The 17,983-nt window shown below is 51.2% G+C and overlaps 2 protein-coding genes across 2 annotated transcripts in view; one reads left to right on the top strand and one right to left on the bottom strand.

Annotated features, from left to right (window-relative positions):
- Window positions 1–409: 409 nt before the first annotated feature.
- Window positions 410–17,182, top strand: Rabep2 (rabaptin, RAB GTPase binding effector protein 2). The gene is made up of 13 exons (XM_021168934.2): window positions 410–837; window positions 1,254–1,463; window positions 7,201–7,358; window positions 9,950–10,060; window positions 10,142–10,486; window positions 11,595–11,690; window positions 11,777–11,875; window positions 13,122–13,277; window positions 15,408–15,585; window positions 15,696–15,707; window positions 15,801–15,856; window positions 16,098–16,214; window positions 16,575–17,182. Exons 1-13 carry the CDS (start codon window positions 813–815, stop codon window positions 16,674–16,676), a joined length of 1,665 nt encoding a protein of 554 aa, XP_021024593.1. The 5' UTR covers window positions 410–812; the 3' UTR covers window positions 16,677–17,182.
- Atp2a1 (ATPase sarcoplasmic/endoplasmic reticulum Ca2+ transporting 1) overlaps window positions 17,098–17,983 on the bottom strand; it is a 17,408-nt gene continuing 16,522 nt past the window's right edge. Inside the window, exon 22 of the mRNA XM_021168931.3 lies at window positions 17,098–17,425. Coding sequence (XP_021024590.1) covers window positions 17,400–17,425 — 26 coding nt within the window. The 3' untranslated portion in view covers window positions 17,098–17,399. The remainder of the gene's footprint in view (window positions 17,426–17,983) is intronic.

The raw sequence follows: 17,983 nt of genomic DNA, 5'->3' as shown, positions 1-17,983 counted from the left end.
ATTGGGTATTAGTGCTGGAGAAATGAGGAAGGCATCCTGGTATAAGTACACTGGTGTGCATTCCAAGGAGACCACAAAGAATCAAGGACTTCCAGGTTCAAAGTCTTTTATAGAAAACCGGTTTGGAGGCAGGTGGACCCCAAGCTCTGTACTTGTTTGAACTGCTGTGACCCTCCAATGCGAGAGGTCATACATAATGAGAGATTGACCCAGACCCAGGCTGAAAGATTTACAGCCCTGGGAGTGGAGAAAGAGATTTGCAGGAAGCCATATGAAAATGGGGTTGGAGACATGTAGATTTCGCACCTCTGCCACTGACTGCGCCAGGCTTCAGAACGCCAACCCAGCCCTGGCCCGCGGGGCGGAGATGCTGGGCGGGCCGGGCAGCACTTCGCAGTAACGCGAGCCGGGTTACGGCGGAAGGGCGGCCGGGCGGAGGGAAGGAGGAGGCCGCGCGCAGCGTCCTCTAGGACTAAGACCAGGCGTTCCAGGAGGTGGCCTCGAGTGGAGTCTCAGCAGACCCTCAGCACCAGAGAAGACTACCGCAGACCCGAAGCCCTCGGAGCTCCCAGGGAGCGCGGGAACGCGGGTGCGCGGGTGCGGCCCCACGAGGCCGCAAGAAAGGCAGGATCCAGGCCGCGCGTCCACTTGCGTGCAGTCGGCGTCTCTTGACCATCCCGCCCTCCCACCCCCCGCGGCCCCTGCAGAGCCGATCCGGAAACAGCCGAGCGGATCCGGAAACAGCCGAGCGGACCCGGAAGCGGGAGTGCCATCACCAGTGAGTGCGGGAATCCGCCGTTTGGGCTGAGACGATGGCAGCTGCGCCAGCAACCCTAGGTGAGAACCCGGGGCACCGGCGGCCAGGGATCGGTGCGGGAGTTGCGCCACCGCGCACGTGGGGAACAGGGGGCTGGGGGCGGAGTCGAATGCGACTGCTCGCGGCAGCCGGCCTGCGCGGAGGCTCGGGAAGGGGGCGGGGCACAGCGCCCACCGGGGTGGGCGTGGTCTGCACGGTGGGGCGTGTCTGTGGGTGGGGCGGGGAAGGGGACGAGGCGGGGCCACTGGAAGGGATTGGACGGTCGAGCCAAGTTAGTTGGGGCTCGGGGAGGGGCAGGGCCAGGGGAATGGGATGAGGTCCATGTAGATGGAGAGTAGGACTGGGTTACTGGACTGCTGGGGGCCTGAGGTGTTAGGAGATTGGCGAGCCGTGGGAATAAATCTTGGTTACTGACCCCCCTCCCCGCCCCCCACAGCGCTGGATCCCCAGCCCCAAGAGGAGCAAAAGGATGCATCGGAGTCAAGTGAGCTCAGTCGGCTTCGTGCCGAACTGGCCGGTGCCCTGGCAGAAATGGAAACCATGAAGGCTGTAGCTGAGGTGAGCGAGAGCACCAAGGCGGAGGCAGTGGCTGCAGTGCAGAGACAGTGCCAAGAGGAGGTGGCCTCCCTGCAGGCCATCCTGAAAGGTGAGGCACCCGCTCCCAACACACCCACCTGACAGCCCGTCTGCCTGCGCCCCTCTAGCAGGGAATGCAGGGCGAGGAGGGCTTCAGATGAGCTTCAGGTAGCTCAACAGAGAAAAGACTGTGTCCCAGAACCTGAGTGCCCCTTTCTATTTTGCAGAGAAACACCACAAGTGTTGTCAGCAACTCTTGTCAGTCACAGCTAAGTGTAGCAATCATCTTTACCCATGCTCTCATGGGTGTCATGTCTTGTTCTTGCTGACGTCAGATCAGCCCTGAATAGGCGCCAGAAACTTCACATTTCTCTGAACCACCCTCATTTCCCTCTGGGCCTCGAGGCTCGAAACTCAGCCTGGTGTCTCTGAGCTTAGTCCTATGATTTCCTTCCTTCCCAGGTATCCCTACAGCACCCTACACAAATACATGCATCTCCTTCCTTCTCCCCCTCTGTCTCATGGCCTCTGTGGATTGGGAGACAGACACCAGCTTTCTTGGTCCCAGGTCCTCCGCCTTTTCCTCTTCTCCTCTGGGCAGAGGTCAGAGTGTCCTCAAGGATGTCAGACCTGCCCCTACTCTGTGTCCTGGCAGTAGTTTTACTATGGCTAGCTCTATTGGACTGCTGCTCCAGCCCCCAGATCTCCCTCTATGGTCTGCCCTTGACCTTGGATTCCATAGTAAACCACCTGAAATTCCCTTCCCATCCTACCAGGCATGGCAGTTTATCTGTAATCCCAGCTCTGAAGGTTGGAGATTGACATATCCCCAATAGCTTGCTGACCAGCCAAAATGGAGAGCTCCAAAGTCAATAAGATACCTTATTGGAAAAAATAAGTTGGAGCAAGTAAGGAAGACACCTGATACTGACTCTGGCTTATGTGAGTGTGCACACACAAGAGAAAAAGGAATAGCCTAAGTTGTAACAGTGACTGCTCTCTATTGAACACTTACCATATGCCAGAGACAGAGCTAAGTGCTCTATGAAGTAAGCTTCTTTTCTTTTTCTTTTCTTTTCTTTTCTTTTCTTTTCTTTTCTTTTCTTTTGAGGCAAAGCCTATCCAGCCTCATACTCTGTATGCAAACGACAACTTCTTCTCCTTCTTGAGTTCAGGGTCTCTCCCTCTGTGTGTGTGTGTGTGTGTGTGTGTGTCTGTGTGTCTGTGTGTATATGTGTGTGTGTGTATGTATGTGTGTGGATTTGTGTATGTGTCTGTGTGTGTGGGGTGTGGGGGTGTGTATGAGGGTGTATGTGTGTGTGTCTGTGTGTGTCTGTGTGTGTCTGTGTCTGTGTGTGTGTGTAGGAGTGTCACACCATGACATGGTACACATGTTGGGCAGGAGAACAACTTTGCATATTCATTTCTCTCTTCCCACCTTTCTGTGGGTTACAGAGATTGAACTCAGTCATCAGGCTTTCATGACAAACACCGTTAACCACTGAACCATCTTGATGGCCTTAAACGTCCACCTCCCAGGATTACGGCATGTACTACCACACTGGGTTTTATGCAATGCTGGGAATCTAACCCAGGGCTCTGTGTATGCTTGGGAAACACTCTACAACTGAACTACATCCCAGCCCTGGTTTTTTGGTTTTGTTTTGTTTTTACTGGCAGGATCCCCCCCCCTTCCCCCTTGCTCTGGCCCCCTGCTCCGTAGGTTTTTTTATTTGTTTCTCATTACCGATGGCTGTGAGCCACTATGTGGTTGGTAGGATTTGAACTCATGACCTCCGAAAGAGCAGTCAGTGCTTTTAACCACTGAGCCATCTCACTAGCACTACTGGCAGGATCTTAACCACTGTAACTAAAGCTAGCTAGAATTCATTTTATTGTCCAGTATGGCCTCGAACTCAAAGGTAGACCACCTGCTTCAGCCTCCCAGGTACTAGGGTTTGGAGTAGGAGCTACCATCCTTGGCTGTGTTTAATCTTTGAGAAAGGAGTCATTAGCTGACTGTTTACAGGAAAAGCACAGAAACACAGGCAGGCTAACTTTCACAGAGTGATATAGCCACATAGCAGCAGATTTGAACCCAGGAGGTCTGACAACTTCCATATCTAATGCTAGTACATGTTAAGTTAGTGGGCTGGGGCCAGTGAGAAGCTCTGTGGGCAAAGCCTGATGACTTTACAACCCCAGAACCCACAAGGTAGAAGGAGAAATCCTCCTCTCATGCTGGTCTCTGACCTCTACCCTTACAGCAGAAACAGAACCAAGCCCTGAAAATTATCCTCTAACCTCCACATGTGTGACCTGGCACAAGATCATACACCTACACAAATAAAATTAAATGTGTGTGTGTGTGTGTGTGTGTGTGTGTGTGTGTGTGTGATTTTTGTTGTTGTTGTGTTGTTTTGTTTTTTTCAAGACAGGGATTCTCTGTGTAGTAGACCAGGCTAGCCTGGAATTCAGAGATCTGCCTGCCTCTTCCTCCAGAGTGCTAGGAGTAAAGGCCTGCACCAACACTCTCAGGCAGAAATAAAATAACTTTAAAAGTTTCATATAGTTTGTGTGTGTGTGTGTGTGTGTGTGTGTGTGACCCTGACAGAGGACAACTTGTGGGAGTTCCTTTTGCTGAGTGGGTCCTGGAGATGGAACTCAGATTATTGGTCTTGGCAGCAAGCACCTTTATCTACTGGGCCATTTTCCCAGCCCATAAATAAATCCAAAATAAGTAAAAGAGCTGGGCAAGGCGCTGCACTCCTTAGTCTCAGTACTGGGGGGATATCTGTGACTTCCAGGCCAGCCTGGTCTATAGAGTAAATTCCAGGCCAGCCAGGGCTACATAGTTAAACCCTTTCTCAAAAAACCAACCAAGCAAGCACAAATACCTCAAATATTGGCCAGGCATGCTATTACATACCTATAATCCCAGCACTTAGGAGTCAGAATCTGAAAGATCTCAAGTTTCAGGCCTGCTTTGAAAAAAGACAAAACAAACGAGTAAGGAGCTGAGAAAATACAAAAGGTTAACGTGTACCTAACATCTCTGCCGTCTGCCACTAATCTGTGGCTTAATTTCCAGACCTCTGAGTCTGGCGCCTTGAGAGCCATGTGCTGTCTGTCACCTTTTCTGCCTTTCCCTTCATCCTTTGCACACCGTTATACTTGGGCTCTTCTGATGTGCCAGCATGCCCAGACACATCAGCCCACGCTGGTCCTGTCGCTCTGTCGTCCCTTCTTCTTCTTCTCTACCAGCACCCTGTCCTGTCCAGGCCCAGGGGACACACCCACTCCATCCCCTGGGATCCACAGCTGAGGAATGGACGTTCTCACCCCACATCACACCCCTACTGTTGTCATGGCTGTGTTCACCAAGCTGTGAGCGCCAGGTGGTAGGCCTGTCTGGTTAATCGCTGTATTTACAATCACTAATATCAAATATTGATTTTCTTTCTTCCTTTCTCTCTCTCTCTCTCTCTTTCTCTCTCTCTTTCTTTCTTTTTTTCCCCCAAGACATGGTTTCTCTGTGTAGCCCTGGCTGTCCTGGAACTCACTCTGTAGACCAGGCTGGCTTCAAACTTAGAAATCCTCCTGCCTCTGCCTCCCAAGTGCTGGGATTAAAGGCATGTGCCACACTACCTGGCTCAACTATTGATTGTCCCAGACATAGGAATCAGAATAGTTAGCTAGATCTTCAGCATTTATACAAATAACTGGGCAGTTTGTGTTTCTGCAGATCAGATTTTTCAGTTTTTTTTTTCTGTATGTATTTGTACAAGTATGCATATGTATGTGTGCATACAATGTGCACATGTGCTCGCTTCATGTGAAAACCTGAGGCCAGTGTCAGGTGTCTTCCTCAATCGCTCTCTGCCTTGTTTATTTACTTAGTTATTAATTAATTAATTTATTTATTTGCAGCAGGGCCTCTTACTGAATATGGAGCTCAGGGTTAAGCTAGGCTGACTGGCCAGCAAGCCTGTGTCTGCCCCCTCATCTCTGGGATTACAGGCACACGCTGTTGTGCATGTTTGTTTTAACCTTGATTTGTATTTTATGTGTATGGGTGTTTTGTCTGAGCCTACGTCTGTGCCTGCAGAGGTCACAAAGGGTGTTGGATCCTTTGCGACTTGAGTTATAGGTGGCTGTGAGCAGCTATGTGGATGCTGGGAATTGAACCATGAGTTCTCCAGAGAAGCAGCCTCTGAGCTTGGTCTCTTAATCTGGTACCTGGGGTTTGCACAAGGTGAGCACTTTACCGTCTGAGCCGGCTCCTAGCCCTACATTTGTGATACATTTCCCTTAGAGTTTAGTTTGGTTTGCTTGATAGCAGGCCTCACCATGTAGCACAGGCTAGCCTCAATTTTGTAATCTTCCTCCCTTAGGCTCCCAAGCACCGAGATTACAGGCCTACCATAATTTTGTTTGTTTGTTTTTGTTTTGAAGCAGGGTCTTTCTACATAGCCCTAGCTCTCCTGGAATTGGCTCACAGAAATCCCCCTGCCTCTGCCTCCTGAGTGCTAGAGCCACCATGCCTGGCTTTCTGCTACCACAGTTGATTCTTCAGTTGTACACTTTACCCCTGAGTAAGTCATAGCGAAAGTGACAATAGCCATAACAAGAATTCCAGCTTGCTGGGTGATGGCAGCGCACACCATTGATCACAACACTCGGGAGATAGAGTCAGCCTGGTCTAGAGAGCAAGTTCCAGGGCAACCAGGCCTATGTAGAGAAACCCTGTCTCCAAAAAAAAAAAAAAAAAGAAAAGAAAAAGAAAGAAAGAAATCTAGCTCATTACGTCTGCAGTTTCTGTCATAGGCTGCGTGCGTAAGCAGAGCCTTGAACTGTATCTGACATGTCTTGGGGTCCAGGTCTTGTTTTAGCCACAAAGTCAAGTATAATATCACACTGTTCTGAGAGAGGGAAGCAGGCATTTGGGGACCCTAGATACTACCCATCAGCCAGCTGTTGGCTATTTGGAAACTGTCAGTGACCAGTCTGCCCGACTTGACTATCTTACAAAGCATCATTTAGTCAGCTCTCCCATTCACTACAAGCTTCAGGCTGTGTCTCAAGGTGTCCCATCTGTCCTTGGTTTCCAGCATGCCAAGGCTAACCATAAAGGTCACTTTCTCATATTTGAGTGAATGTGTTACCAGTGATTTGACAGGAACGCTTTCGACTTTCTCTCCTGCACACACCAGAACAATCTCCCGCGAAGGGACTTTTCCACGTGGGTTGTGGGGAACTGTAGTTTGTTTAGTGTTTGCTGTGCTTGGACAAGGTGGACTCTGTTTTTGTTCTTGGCCCTTCCTTTGTTTTTACTAATAACAAGGCCTCTGGCAGTGGTGGCTCACATCTTTAATCCCAGCATTCAGGAGGCCAGCCTGGTCTGTAGAGCAAGTTCAAGGATGGCCAGGACTGTACCAAGGAGGAAAAAAAAAAAAAAGCCAAAACCCAACCCAAACAAACACAAATTAAAAAGTAATAGTAACAAGGGCTCATACTTGGCTGTTTTTAGTAAAAATATCCTGTGGTCAGTTCTTCAGTTGGGATATATCTGAGCAGCATATTGTCCAATTGGTCCTCACTGTATGCCAGATGTTTGACTTCTATATGTCCTCTTAGTTCATCATCAAACACTCAGGGTCACACACTCCTTTTTGCTACTGAGGACCCTGGTGCGAGAGGTGCTGAGGTCTTGCCTGGGGCCATTTCTGCCCAGCTCACCACGATAACTACTGTGGTTGATCACCTTGGAGAGGGCAGGCACCAAGTACCCCCCTTCCTGCCCACAGACTCCATCAGCAGCTACGAGACCCAGATCGCAGCCCTGAAACAGGAGCGGCAGCAGCAACAGCAGGACTTTGAGGAGAAGGAGCGAGAGCTGGGCCACCTCAAACAGCTGCTGGCCCGGGCCCACCCTTTGGATTCCTTGGAGAAGCAAATGGAAAAGGTGGGGGTGGGACAACGGCCTGCCCTATCCCTGGGGTTTGAAATGATAGTGATCGTTGTTGTCCCATAGCCTGTCACTGGACACAGTAATGATCCTGGGTAGAACACAGAGCTTCCCCATTGTTGAGAGCTTAGTAGGATCCTTGCTAGACATTTATTTACCTCTAGAAACACGGCCAGTCCTGAAGAGGAAGGAAAGTAGTAACCCTTTCCGTGCCAGACACTGTACTGAGTGCTCACCTGTTTGAACTGTCTCGTTCTCGGCTCCTGCTGTCTAATGCTTTCTTAACACTTATTAATCACAATAGAAAGCTGGGTATGGTGACAGATACTGGCAGTTCCAGCTGTTTGGGAGGCTAAGGCAGGAGGATGGCTTGAGACCAGGGCTTCAAGAGAGCCTGGATAACATAATAAGACACTTAGTGTTTGTCTCCCTGCCTCTCTGCCCCTTTCCTCGCCTGCCCCCTTCTCTTTGAAACAGGACCTCGCTGTGTAGCCGAGGCTGGCTTTGAACTTGGCAAAGGCCTCCTGCCTCAGCAACTCAGTGCTGGTATTTATGGGAATGCACATCCATAGCCAGCTAGAAACCTGGAGTGTTTGTGTGTGTGTGTGTGTGTGTGTACATGCATGCAAACATATTTCCTGCGTTCTAGGCAAGCACTCTGTATTTTTTTTTAACACCTGCACATTGTGGTGCATTTCTATAATCCCAGCACTGGGAAATCTGGGCAGAAGAATTATGAGTTTGAGGCTAGCCTAAGGGTACATAGTAATACCTCCATCTCAAAGACAATAAAAAGAATTAAAGTCTGGGTGCATGTATTTCCATATGATCCCTTTTATTAGCGGTATGTGCTCATGCCTTATTTGATCTCACAGAAGCTCTGTGAGGTAGGTATTTAGTTAGAACCCAAAGAAACAAGCGCTAGAGTATATTTCCTGCCTATGAAAACAAAGACCCAACGGGAGCCCAGGACTAGACTAGGGCTGTGGTTCAGTTGCTAGAGTGGTTGACTAGTATGCAGGGTTAACCCTGGGTTCAGTCCCAGCACTGCCTAAAACCCTGCATGGCGACACATGTCTATACTCGGAGGAAGGAGGATCAGAAACCCAAGTTCAAGGCCAGCTTAGGATGCAAGATCCTACCTCAAAAATCAAAACAAAACCAGGGCCCGGGAAAGAGAGGCTTTGACGTACTGCTTCCACTAGGAGGTGCTGTTCACAGGTTTTTGAGGCCATACTCCGCTGGACTGTGTAGTTGGCCTGTGCACAGCCTGTGTGTCCCAGGACTTCAGATGGCTTACCCTGTCTGTGACACATGGAATGTTAACTTAGTTTGTCTAAGGAGAGTTTGGGGGGATTCAAGAGGTTGATTGAAATGGAATCGGTTGAGAAAGGTGGTAACAGATGAAGCATGACTGGCTGTTGCCTGGAGATGTGTCAGGGGTGGGACTGGTTTTTTTGTTGTTTGTTTTTCTTTGTTTGTTTTACTGACCCCATGCGGATCCCAAGCTTGAAAGGAGACAGCTAAGAAATGGTCCTCCTTATGGTTAGGACAGGAGGAAGGGCAGGGGTGTCAGCTCAGTCTTATGAGAGAAAGCCTGTCGGGTACTGGCTGCATGGGATTGGAAACCTACAGCAGCAGTGGTTTAAGTAAGATAGGAAGTTGGTTTGTTATGTTTTTCATCCTTTAAAGTCCAGACTGATGGAGCAGTTGAGCCAGCCGTTAGAAACTCGGGCTGCTGGTACTGGAGCGAGAGCTCAGCAGCTCAGAGCACTCGCTACCTTTCCAGAGGATCCAGGTTTAGTTTCCCCGCACTTAACCTGGTGGCTCACAACTGTCCCTAACTGTAGTTCCAGAGAACCAGCTGCCCTAGTCTGGCTTCTGAGGGCACACGCAGTGTGTGTCTATATGCCAGCCAAACGTGCATATACATAAGATGAAAAATTAAAATTTTTTAAAAGAGAAATGTAGGCTTCTGTATTGCTGTTTGACTGTAGCTGGTAGGTCGCCTCATGGTCCAAGGTGATTGCTTGAATGCCAAGCAATCATATCCACATTCCATCCAGCAAGAGAGGATAAAGAAAGGCACACCTTCTTATAGGGAGATGGTCTGTAAGTTCACGCATGGAATTGTGCTTACATCTCATTAGCTAGAACTAAGATATGTGATCACTTTTAGTTCCAGAGCAGCTGAGGTGTAGATGGTATCGGAAAACTGGAACCATTTTCAAACTGTGCCCAGTTAAAATATCTGAGGTCCTGTGATATAAAAAGGTGCATTGTTGAGGCCGGGGGGTGGGGGGGGGACTGGGGTGGATTTGTCCCCCAAACACTTCTATACATTTATGAAATTCTCAAAGAATAAGTAAAAATGGTTTTAAACGATGGATGCTGGGGAGGAATTTTATAAGAATAAGAGGACAGGAGGAAGCCAGTCATGGCCTTGGCTCCTTTCCCTGGAAGCACTTAGAGCCCGCGTGTCCTGGAGTCTTGAGTGGGTGGTATAACCGTCAGGAAGGATGAGAACAGTTAGTGGGCATCGTTCATGATCAAGGGGCTGTCACTTCCCAATGCCCCCGTCGCTCCAGGCTCATGAAGACTCGGAAAAGCTTCGAGAGATCGTGTTGCCCATGGAGCAGGAGATTACCGAGCTGAAGGGGAAGCTGCAGAGGGCGGAAGAGCTGATCCAAGAGATCCAGGTGAGGGGTAGCCGGAAGTGCTGAGGGAAGGAGGGGTGCCCAGGTCGCTGGCCCTAGCTTCTTCCCTGCAATCCTCCCTAGAGACGACCAAGGCAGCCTGCCTCCCTGCATGGCTCCTCAGAGTTGCTCCCTCTGTCGAGGAACCCCTCACCCCCACTGGAACCCTTGGAGGAGCCGAGTGGAGACGCTGGCCCAGCCGCTGAGGCCTTTGCCCACAACTGCGATGACAGTGCCTCCATCTCTTCCTTCTCCCTCGGTGGGGCCGTCGGCAGTGCCTCCCTACGAGGCCCCCAAGGCCTCAGCCCTGAGCAGGAAGAGACTGCTTCTCTGGTGTCTACTGGCACTCTGGTCCCTGAGGGTATCTTCCTGCCCCCTCCTGGGTACCAGCTTGTTCCAGATAGCCAGTGGGAGCAACTGCAGGAAGAGGTGAGTAGACTGGGCTAGGTTCTGTGGACATTTCTGTCTCCCTGGATATATGTGGGCTTGCACTATAGAAAGCTACAGTGAAGAGACCAGTGGGGTGGGGTGGGGGGAGGTCCCCTCCCAGCAAGGGAACTTTGGAAGGGCACGTGCACGGGGGGGGGGGGGGTGTAGAAGGTGATGTTATGGTGGGAAGTGTCAAGAACAAAACTGAAAAGGGTCAGAGTGTGGCTCAGCAGTAGAGGACTTGCCTAGCCTGTGCAAGACCCTGAATTCAGTCCCCAGCAGAGGGGTGGGGAGGAGTACATTGCAACTAGCCCAGAAGATGACTGCTGTAGAAATTATTTCATCTCAGCCCCGGGGCTTTCTACCCGGCCTTTGACCCTTTAGTTCCCAGATAAAAGACACACACAGCTTTTTTTTATTTACAATAAGCCTCTAACAGCACGAGAGCTGGGTGCTTACCTACCTCTGTTGTCAGAATCTACTTTCCTATCGATAAGCCTGGAGTCATTACTTACTGCTTACTATGTCTCATCTGGGCTGTGCTTAACTCCGACTGGCCAGCCCTCAGAGCCCAGTTTTTATGGCTCGCCTTACCATGGCTGTTTCTCCTTCTTCCTCTTGCACTGCTTCCTCCCATGGTTCTTCTCGGACCCCAAACCTGGGAAACCTAACCCTCACCTATGTCTCTTCTGCTGAGCGAGTGAACTATTGGCTTTGGTGTCTTTTTTTGTTTGTTTGTTTTTCGAGACAGGGTTTCTCTGTGTAGCCCTGGCTGTCCTGGAACTAGCTTTGGTGTCTTTATTCACCAATCAGAAATAATTTAGGGGCAGGGTCACTTAGGGTTTAGTGCAGACTCCAGGTCTTGGGGGGCCCACACTTCGCATTACAATACACAGTAAATGTCAAAACCTCCACAGATAGCAGCAGAGATGAGAGAAGTGAAATGTCTCTCTCCGTCCTCCCACGTGGGAGGAGCAGTGGGACCTCCTGAGGGATGGATGGGTGGGGGAGGGGAGGGGAGGGGAGGGGAGGGGAGGGAAGGGAAGGGAAGGGAAGGTACCATCCCTGCCAGCAGAGCTGAAAAGTGAGTGAGGTCTGGGTCTGGCAGGGGCGGCAGCTGCAGAAGGAGCTGGAAAGCGTCAGCCGGGAGCGGGATGAGCTGCAGGAGGGACTGAGACGGAGCAATGAGGACTGTGCCAAGCAGGTGAGTTCAACCTCCGTGCCAGCTCCACATCATCCCCTGGCCTCCTGCTGCTGCATCCCTCTCCTTTCCCACTCTTTCCTCCTCAGATGCAGGTGCTCCTGGCCCAGGTCCAGAACTCAGAGCAGCTGCTCCGAACTCTGCAAGGAACTGTGAGCCAGGCCCAAGAACGTGTGCAGCTGCAGATGGTGAGTGGGCTTGGGGTAAGAGGGTCAGGACCACCCGGGGCCCCAGAGGGCATGGAAAAACAGGACATCAGTCCTGCTGTCCCCCCTCCTGCTGTCCCCCTCTGCCCCCCGCCCCCATCCAGCTGCTCTCACTAGGTGAGTGAAGATTTTGGGGGTAGCCTGACTGGTCAGAGCTGTGTAATCTTGAACTAACCCCACAACCTTGAAGTGTGCTCCCTACTGTCTATGAGCTGAGCTAATGGAGCCTAGGCTGCAGAGTCAGAAGAGCCGAAAGAAAAGCGACACTGAGCAACCCCACTCCGAAGCGTGTGAGGGCCATGTGGTCAGACGAGAAGTCAGATCTGGAAACGTGTCCTATTGCCTCCTAGTTTTAAAGCTGGCAATTATTTTAGCACTTAAAAAAGCGTGTTTCGAGAGAAACAGAGAAACCCTGTCTCGGGAAAAAAAAAAAAAAAAATGTGTTGCTGCCAGAGGTAGCACAGACTTACCTGTCACAACTCTCAGAAAGCTGAGATCAAAGGATCACCAGTTCAGGCCAACCATGACACACAGTGAGACTCTGTCTCAAATCAGGGGATGGGGGTGGGAATGGGAAGGTGTGGGGGTGGGGAGTGCAGCTAGAGAGATGGCCTAGCACCTAAAAGCGCTGGCTGCTCTTTTCACAGGACCCAAGTTTAGTTCTCAGCACCCATGTGGCAGCTATAACTACAGTTTCAAGAGATCTGACATCCCCTTCTTGCCTCCATGAGCACTAGGCTCACATGTGGTGTTTAGATACACACACAACACATATATAGGCAGATACTCATGAACATGAAACAAGCCTTTAAAAAATATGCCATTTAATGAAATACCCACAGTGGGCTGAGGCTGCCAGTGTGCCCACAGACACACAGACAGAATCTGAAGAGCTTAGAAACTGAGAGGGAAAGAAAAAAGTTTCTTCTTGAACCAGTCGGTGAGGGTATACAGCCTTAATCCCAGCATTCAGGAGGCAGAGACAGGAAGATCTCTGGGTTTGAGGCTAGCCTAGTCTACATAGTGAGTTCCAGGATAGCCAGGGCTACACCAAAAAAAAAAAAAAAACAAAAACCCAACTCAAAAAATTTTTTTTTCTTTTTTTCAGCAGGTCGGGAGGCCAGGGCTTTCTAGATGTCAGTCTAGCTAGCCATGGGACTTGGGGGTTAGCCTCTGGGACTACAGACACCCATCTGTCTAATTGCCTTGTGCTTTGAACTGTCCCTAGGCAGAACTGGCCACTTCTCACAAGTGCCTGAGCCAAGAGGTTAAAAGACTGAATGAAGAAAATCAAGGGCTCCGGGCTGAGCAGCTGCCATCCTCCGCCCTCCAGGGCTCAGAGCAGCAGGAGGACCAGGACGAAGCCCTGCCAAGCTCCATACAGGTAAATCACACCAAAAGCCCAGTGTCAGCCACCTGTGGCTGTCCCCTCTCCAAGGGGACCTGAGGACAGACCCTGCTCGCTTGGATTATCTGTATCTGAGACTCACTTTCTTCATCTGATGAATAGAACCATGCTGTCTTCCCAGGACTGGCATGAAGAAAAGGAATTAGAAAGTGCTGGCCAAAGTGAAGGGGACAGTGGTTATGTTTGCCATTTTTACTGCACCCCTTACTGTCCCCACTGCTGGGGTTAGCCACCGTACCACAAGTGCTGAACAATCACTGTACACTTGGACCATACTTTGAACCCTTGGCTTTTTTTTAAAGATTTATTTATTTATTTATTATATGTAAGTACATTGTAGCTGTCTTCAGACACCCCAGAAAGAGGGCATCAGATCTCATTGTGAGCCACCATGTGGTTGCTGGGATTTGAACTCAGGACCTTCGGAAGAGCAGTCAGTGCTCTCAACCACTGAGCCGTCTCTCCAGCCCACCCCTGACTTTTTTTGAGACAGGATCTATCTCTGCAACAGGCTGGCCTCCTGAGTGTAGAATCGCAGGTAAGGCCTGCTGGCCACACAGCTGTTTGCTGTTTCTCAGCGACATTGGGTCCTGAAGATTGAGTTCCTCGGAGTCTTTGTACCTGGCCTCCATGATAGGCTCTGGTTTTTGTTTGTTTGTTTTTGGTTTTTGGTTTTCGAGACAGGGTTTCTCTGTGTAGCCCTGGCTGTCCTGAAACTCACTCTGTAGACCAGGCTGGCCTCAAACTCAGAAATCTGCCTGCCTCTGCCTCCCAAGTGCTAGGATTAAAGGCATGCGCCGCCGCCGCCACCACCACCCGGCTAGCTCTTGTTGTTTTAATGTATAAATAATTTGTTCATAAACTAGTAAGTCAACTAGTTCCTCTTCTACCCTGAGAGTTATCGCTGACATCCACGCTAGTATGACCCCGTATCTTCAGTTTCTCACTTTCCTGTTCTTGTTTGGTTGGTTGGTTTGGTTTGTTGAGATGCCCTCCTATAGTCCAGGCAGCTTGGAATACCCTGTATGCCCAGGATGCCTTAACATCTGATTGTCCCACTTCCACCTTAGGAGAGCTACCACCTCTCCTCAGGTGTTTGTTTGATTGGTTGGTTGGTTTGGTGTGGGTTTTTTGTTTGTTTGCTTGCTTGCTTGTTTTAAAGGCAGTTTCTCTGTGTAGCCCTGGCTGTCCTGGAACGTAATCTGTACACCAGACTTGCCTTGAAATCAGAGATCCACCTGCCATGTGTCCTGAGTGCTGGGACTAAAAGTGTGCACCACCACCTGGCTCTGTCCTCAGTTTTCACATAGTGCCATAGGTCAACCCTGGGGCTTCATGCCTGTGAGGAAGCACCCTTAACAAGGGAGCCACATCCCAGGTCCTCCCTATCCTTCTTACTGGAGTTTTCGTTCCATGCATAATGGAGTTTAACTTCAGTTCTTTGGGGGCTTATAAGTATTCTGAAACTTTCTACACTGTTCTTGAAAGTCATCTTCTTCTTTTTTTTTTTTAATAATACTTTCTCTCTTTAAAGATTTATTTATTTATTATATGTAAGTACACTGTAGCTGTCTTCAGACACACCAGAAGAGGGCGTCAGATCCCATCACAGATGGTTGTGAGCCACCATGTGGTTGCTGGGACTTGAACTCAGGACCTTTGGAAGAGCAGTCAGTGCTCTTAACCACTGAGCCATCTCTCCAGCCCTCTTGAAAGTCTTCTATATCATGTGGTAGTTATAGTCTCCCATTCCTTCGTCCTCCTGTAGATCCACAGTTTACTGCCCTCTCTGACTGTGGCATTTGGTTTCCTGGCTGTTTTAACTCCCTCTTCCTCCCCCTTCCCACACTCTTTCTTTTTTTTTTTTTTTTTTTTTTTTTTTTTTTCCAAGACAGGGTTTCTCTGTATAGCCCTGGCTGTCCTGGAACTCACTTTGTAGACCAGGCTGGCCTCAAACTCAGAAATCTGCCTGCCTCTGCCTCCCGAGTGCTGGGATTAAAGGTGTACGCCACCACTGCCCGGCTCCTTCCCACCCTCTCCACCTGGCCAGTGGTCCCTGCTCTCCTCTTCTGCCCTGCAACCAGCAGGCCCCTGTGTCTCTTGCAGGAGCTACATCTGCTGGTGCGGCATACCAGGCAACAGGCGCGGGCCAGGCAGCAGGCACAGGAGCATGAGGCTGAGCGCCTGCGCATTGAAATTGTGAAGCTGCGGGAGGCACTGGACGAGGAGACAGCAGCCAAGGCCAGTCTGGAGGGACAGCTGAGGGTGCAGCGAGAAGAGACAGGTAAGGGAAGACAATCAAGCTGCCACAGGGCCTCCTGGATCAGGTATATGGGCATCAGGAAGAGGTGCACTGGAGATCCAGTCCTGATCTCTTCTTTCTTACTCCTACAGATGTGCTGGAGGGTGAGTAGGATCAGCGCCTTGTGGAGGGTTACCACAGTGGGGCTGGGACCATGTGGGCCTGACCTCCAGTCTCCTTGCGCCTTGACTTCCCAGCCTCGCTGTGCAGCCTGAGAATAGAGACGGAGCGGGTCCAGCAGGAGCAGCGCAAGGTGAGTGGTGCCAGTGGCCTGGCTTGAGTAGTACAGCTATGTGGTGATGGCTCTCCTCACACCCTTCATGTCTCCCTCAGACCAGGCGGCAGGAAGCCCCGCAGCAGCCACCTGGCTCCAGCCAGAGGAGGCCAGAGTCTGGTGGTATTGAAGGGACACCAACATGGGTCACCCCATGGCTGTGGCCACCCATCTAGCCCCAAGATGAGTCAGGCCCCAGCTCCACATCTTGTCCTTGCAGGCCCAGCTCACGGATCTCCTCTCAGAACAGAGAGCCAAGACACTCCGGCTGCAGGCTGAGCTGGAGACCAGTGAACAGGTGCAGAGGGACTTTGTACGGCTGTCCCAGGCCCTACAGGTATGACCTGGCCTTTCCTACCTGGCTGGTATGGCTCTGAGTGACTTGTCCTGGGTCTTACCAGGACAGTCCCTAATTAGGATAGGTCCTTTTTCTAAGTCTAGCATGGTCTTTCCCCCCTGAGCTAGACCTCATAAATATGGATGCTCTCTTGCATGCCCCGCTGTATGTCAGATTCATGCTGTCAGCCACAGCGATGGCCCACCACACCCAGACTTCAAGCTGAGCCCCTGGGACTCATTCCTTTCCTTGACCCCATGTAAACACAGATTGATTCTGTGGAGCTGACTCGGGGCTGGCTGGTCAGGCAGGGACTGTTTCCTCCACGGGGCTTTGCATATCTCCCACCCAACCACACAGGTACGCCTGGAGCGGATCCGCCAAGCAGAGACTCTGGAGCAAGTGCGTAGCATCCTGGATGAGGCGCCCCTCAGGGACATCAGGGACATTAAAGACTCTTGAGGGGCCAGACGAGAGGCTTCCCTGCTGGGGAAGCTGCCCCTTTCTCTACAAGAACTGTGAGGCATGGACTGCAGGTCTCAGAACTGGAGTCCATCAGCTGCAAACCTGGATGGTGGTGTCCCTAGGGCCACTACTCCCACCCAGGGTGGCTGGGCCTGCCCTCAGGGATGATACCTGGAAAAGAGTCCCAGCCTCCTTCCAGAACCAAAGTGCAGGCTGAGCCCGGTGGCTTTCGGGCTACCATGCTCCCTCATGGATCCAGCTCTCCCACCCTGTCACCTCAGGCCAGTAGCCAGTCCCAGTCTCTGGCACGCCCAGCTTGTGGCTAGAAGCTGGTGGATTCAGTGGGCTCCTCACACAGAGGCCCTGGGACATACAACTGCTTTCTGGACTGTACGACACTAAGGTATTTGTCCGTAGGCACCTGAAACAGGCCCCGAGATATAAGGAAGCAAGGCCAGACTTTTCTGTCATTTATTTTCAATAAATAAGCAATCAGCTAGTCAGTTGCCTTGTCCCTGCAAGCCCCGTGAGTTCGGGAAGGGGATTTACAAGGTTCGGGGTGTGTGTGTGGGGGAGTGGGGGGTAGAGCGGGTTGCTGAAGGGGACGAGGGGGGAAGGACTTTATTTATAAACAGAATTGAGGAGGAGAAGGGTCTGTGCCTCAGCTTTGGCTGAAGATGCTTTGCTATTGGGGTGGGGAACACAGGGCACAAGGGCTGGTTACTTCCTTCTTTCGTCTTCTGGATCTGGAAGAAGAAAGGCAGGGGATGGAGCAGGCGGGCACAGGAGGGAGAACTGCATCTCCTTGCGCATCTCTACACACTCACCTGGAAGGGCCTAAGGGCCCCTTTCCCTACTCACCTGTGGTGTGCCAGACCCCAACCCGCCCCCAGCCACCACCACAGCCCCAGCAGCAGAGACAGCCAGCGCGACGCAGCGCAGCGCATCCCAGCCCAGCAGACTGGACGGCCAGGACACAGCCTCACAGCTGCCAGTGCCCACAATAACGGCATGGCCCTCATGTGGAAGCGGGCAGTGGCAACAGCAGCAGTGGCTCCAGGGAGAGCTGCGAGCGCGCAAGTGACCGCAGGGGTGCGCATGGGCTGGTGGTGGGCGAGCGGCAGGGTACAGCAGCTGGGGCAGGGCGGGTAGGGAAATACCTGTGACACGGTTCAAAGACATGGAGGAGGGGGGTGGTTATCCTATGGCCAGAGAGGACAGAGAGAGGCCGTTATCAAGAGGGAAGGAGAGGCCCTCGGAGCCAGGGGGCTGAGCAGGCTGGGAGAAAATCCCACCAGTCATAG

This window comes from Mus caroli, unplaced genomic scaffold (genome assembly GCF_978045245.1).
Source record: "Mus caroli unplaced genomic scaffold, Mus_caroli_1 scaffold_8, whole genome shotgun sequence".
In the NCBI taxonomy this organism is placed as follows: domain Eukaryota; kingdom Metazoa; phylum Chordata; class Mammalia; order Rodentia; family Muridae; genus Mus; species Mus caroli.
Note: the sequence above shows the minus strand (reverse complement) of the source record. Positions and strands in the feature narration are given on the sequence as shown.

Excerpts from the sequence above, each read along its gene's own strand:
- Rabep2 (XM_021168934.2), top strand. The coding sequence starts at position 813 with ATGGCAGCTGCGCCAGCAACCCTAG. Across the intron at positions 13,278-15,407 it reads CCCTGCCAAGCTCCATACAG|GAGCTACATCTGCTGGTGCG; the intron begins GTAAATCACACC and ends TGTCTCTTGCAG. Across the intron at positions 15,857-16,097 it reads TCCAGCAGGAGCAGCGCAAG|GCCCAGCTCACGGATCTCCT; the intron begins GTGAGTGGTGCC and ends TTGTCCTTGCAG.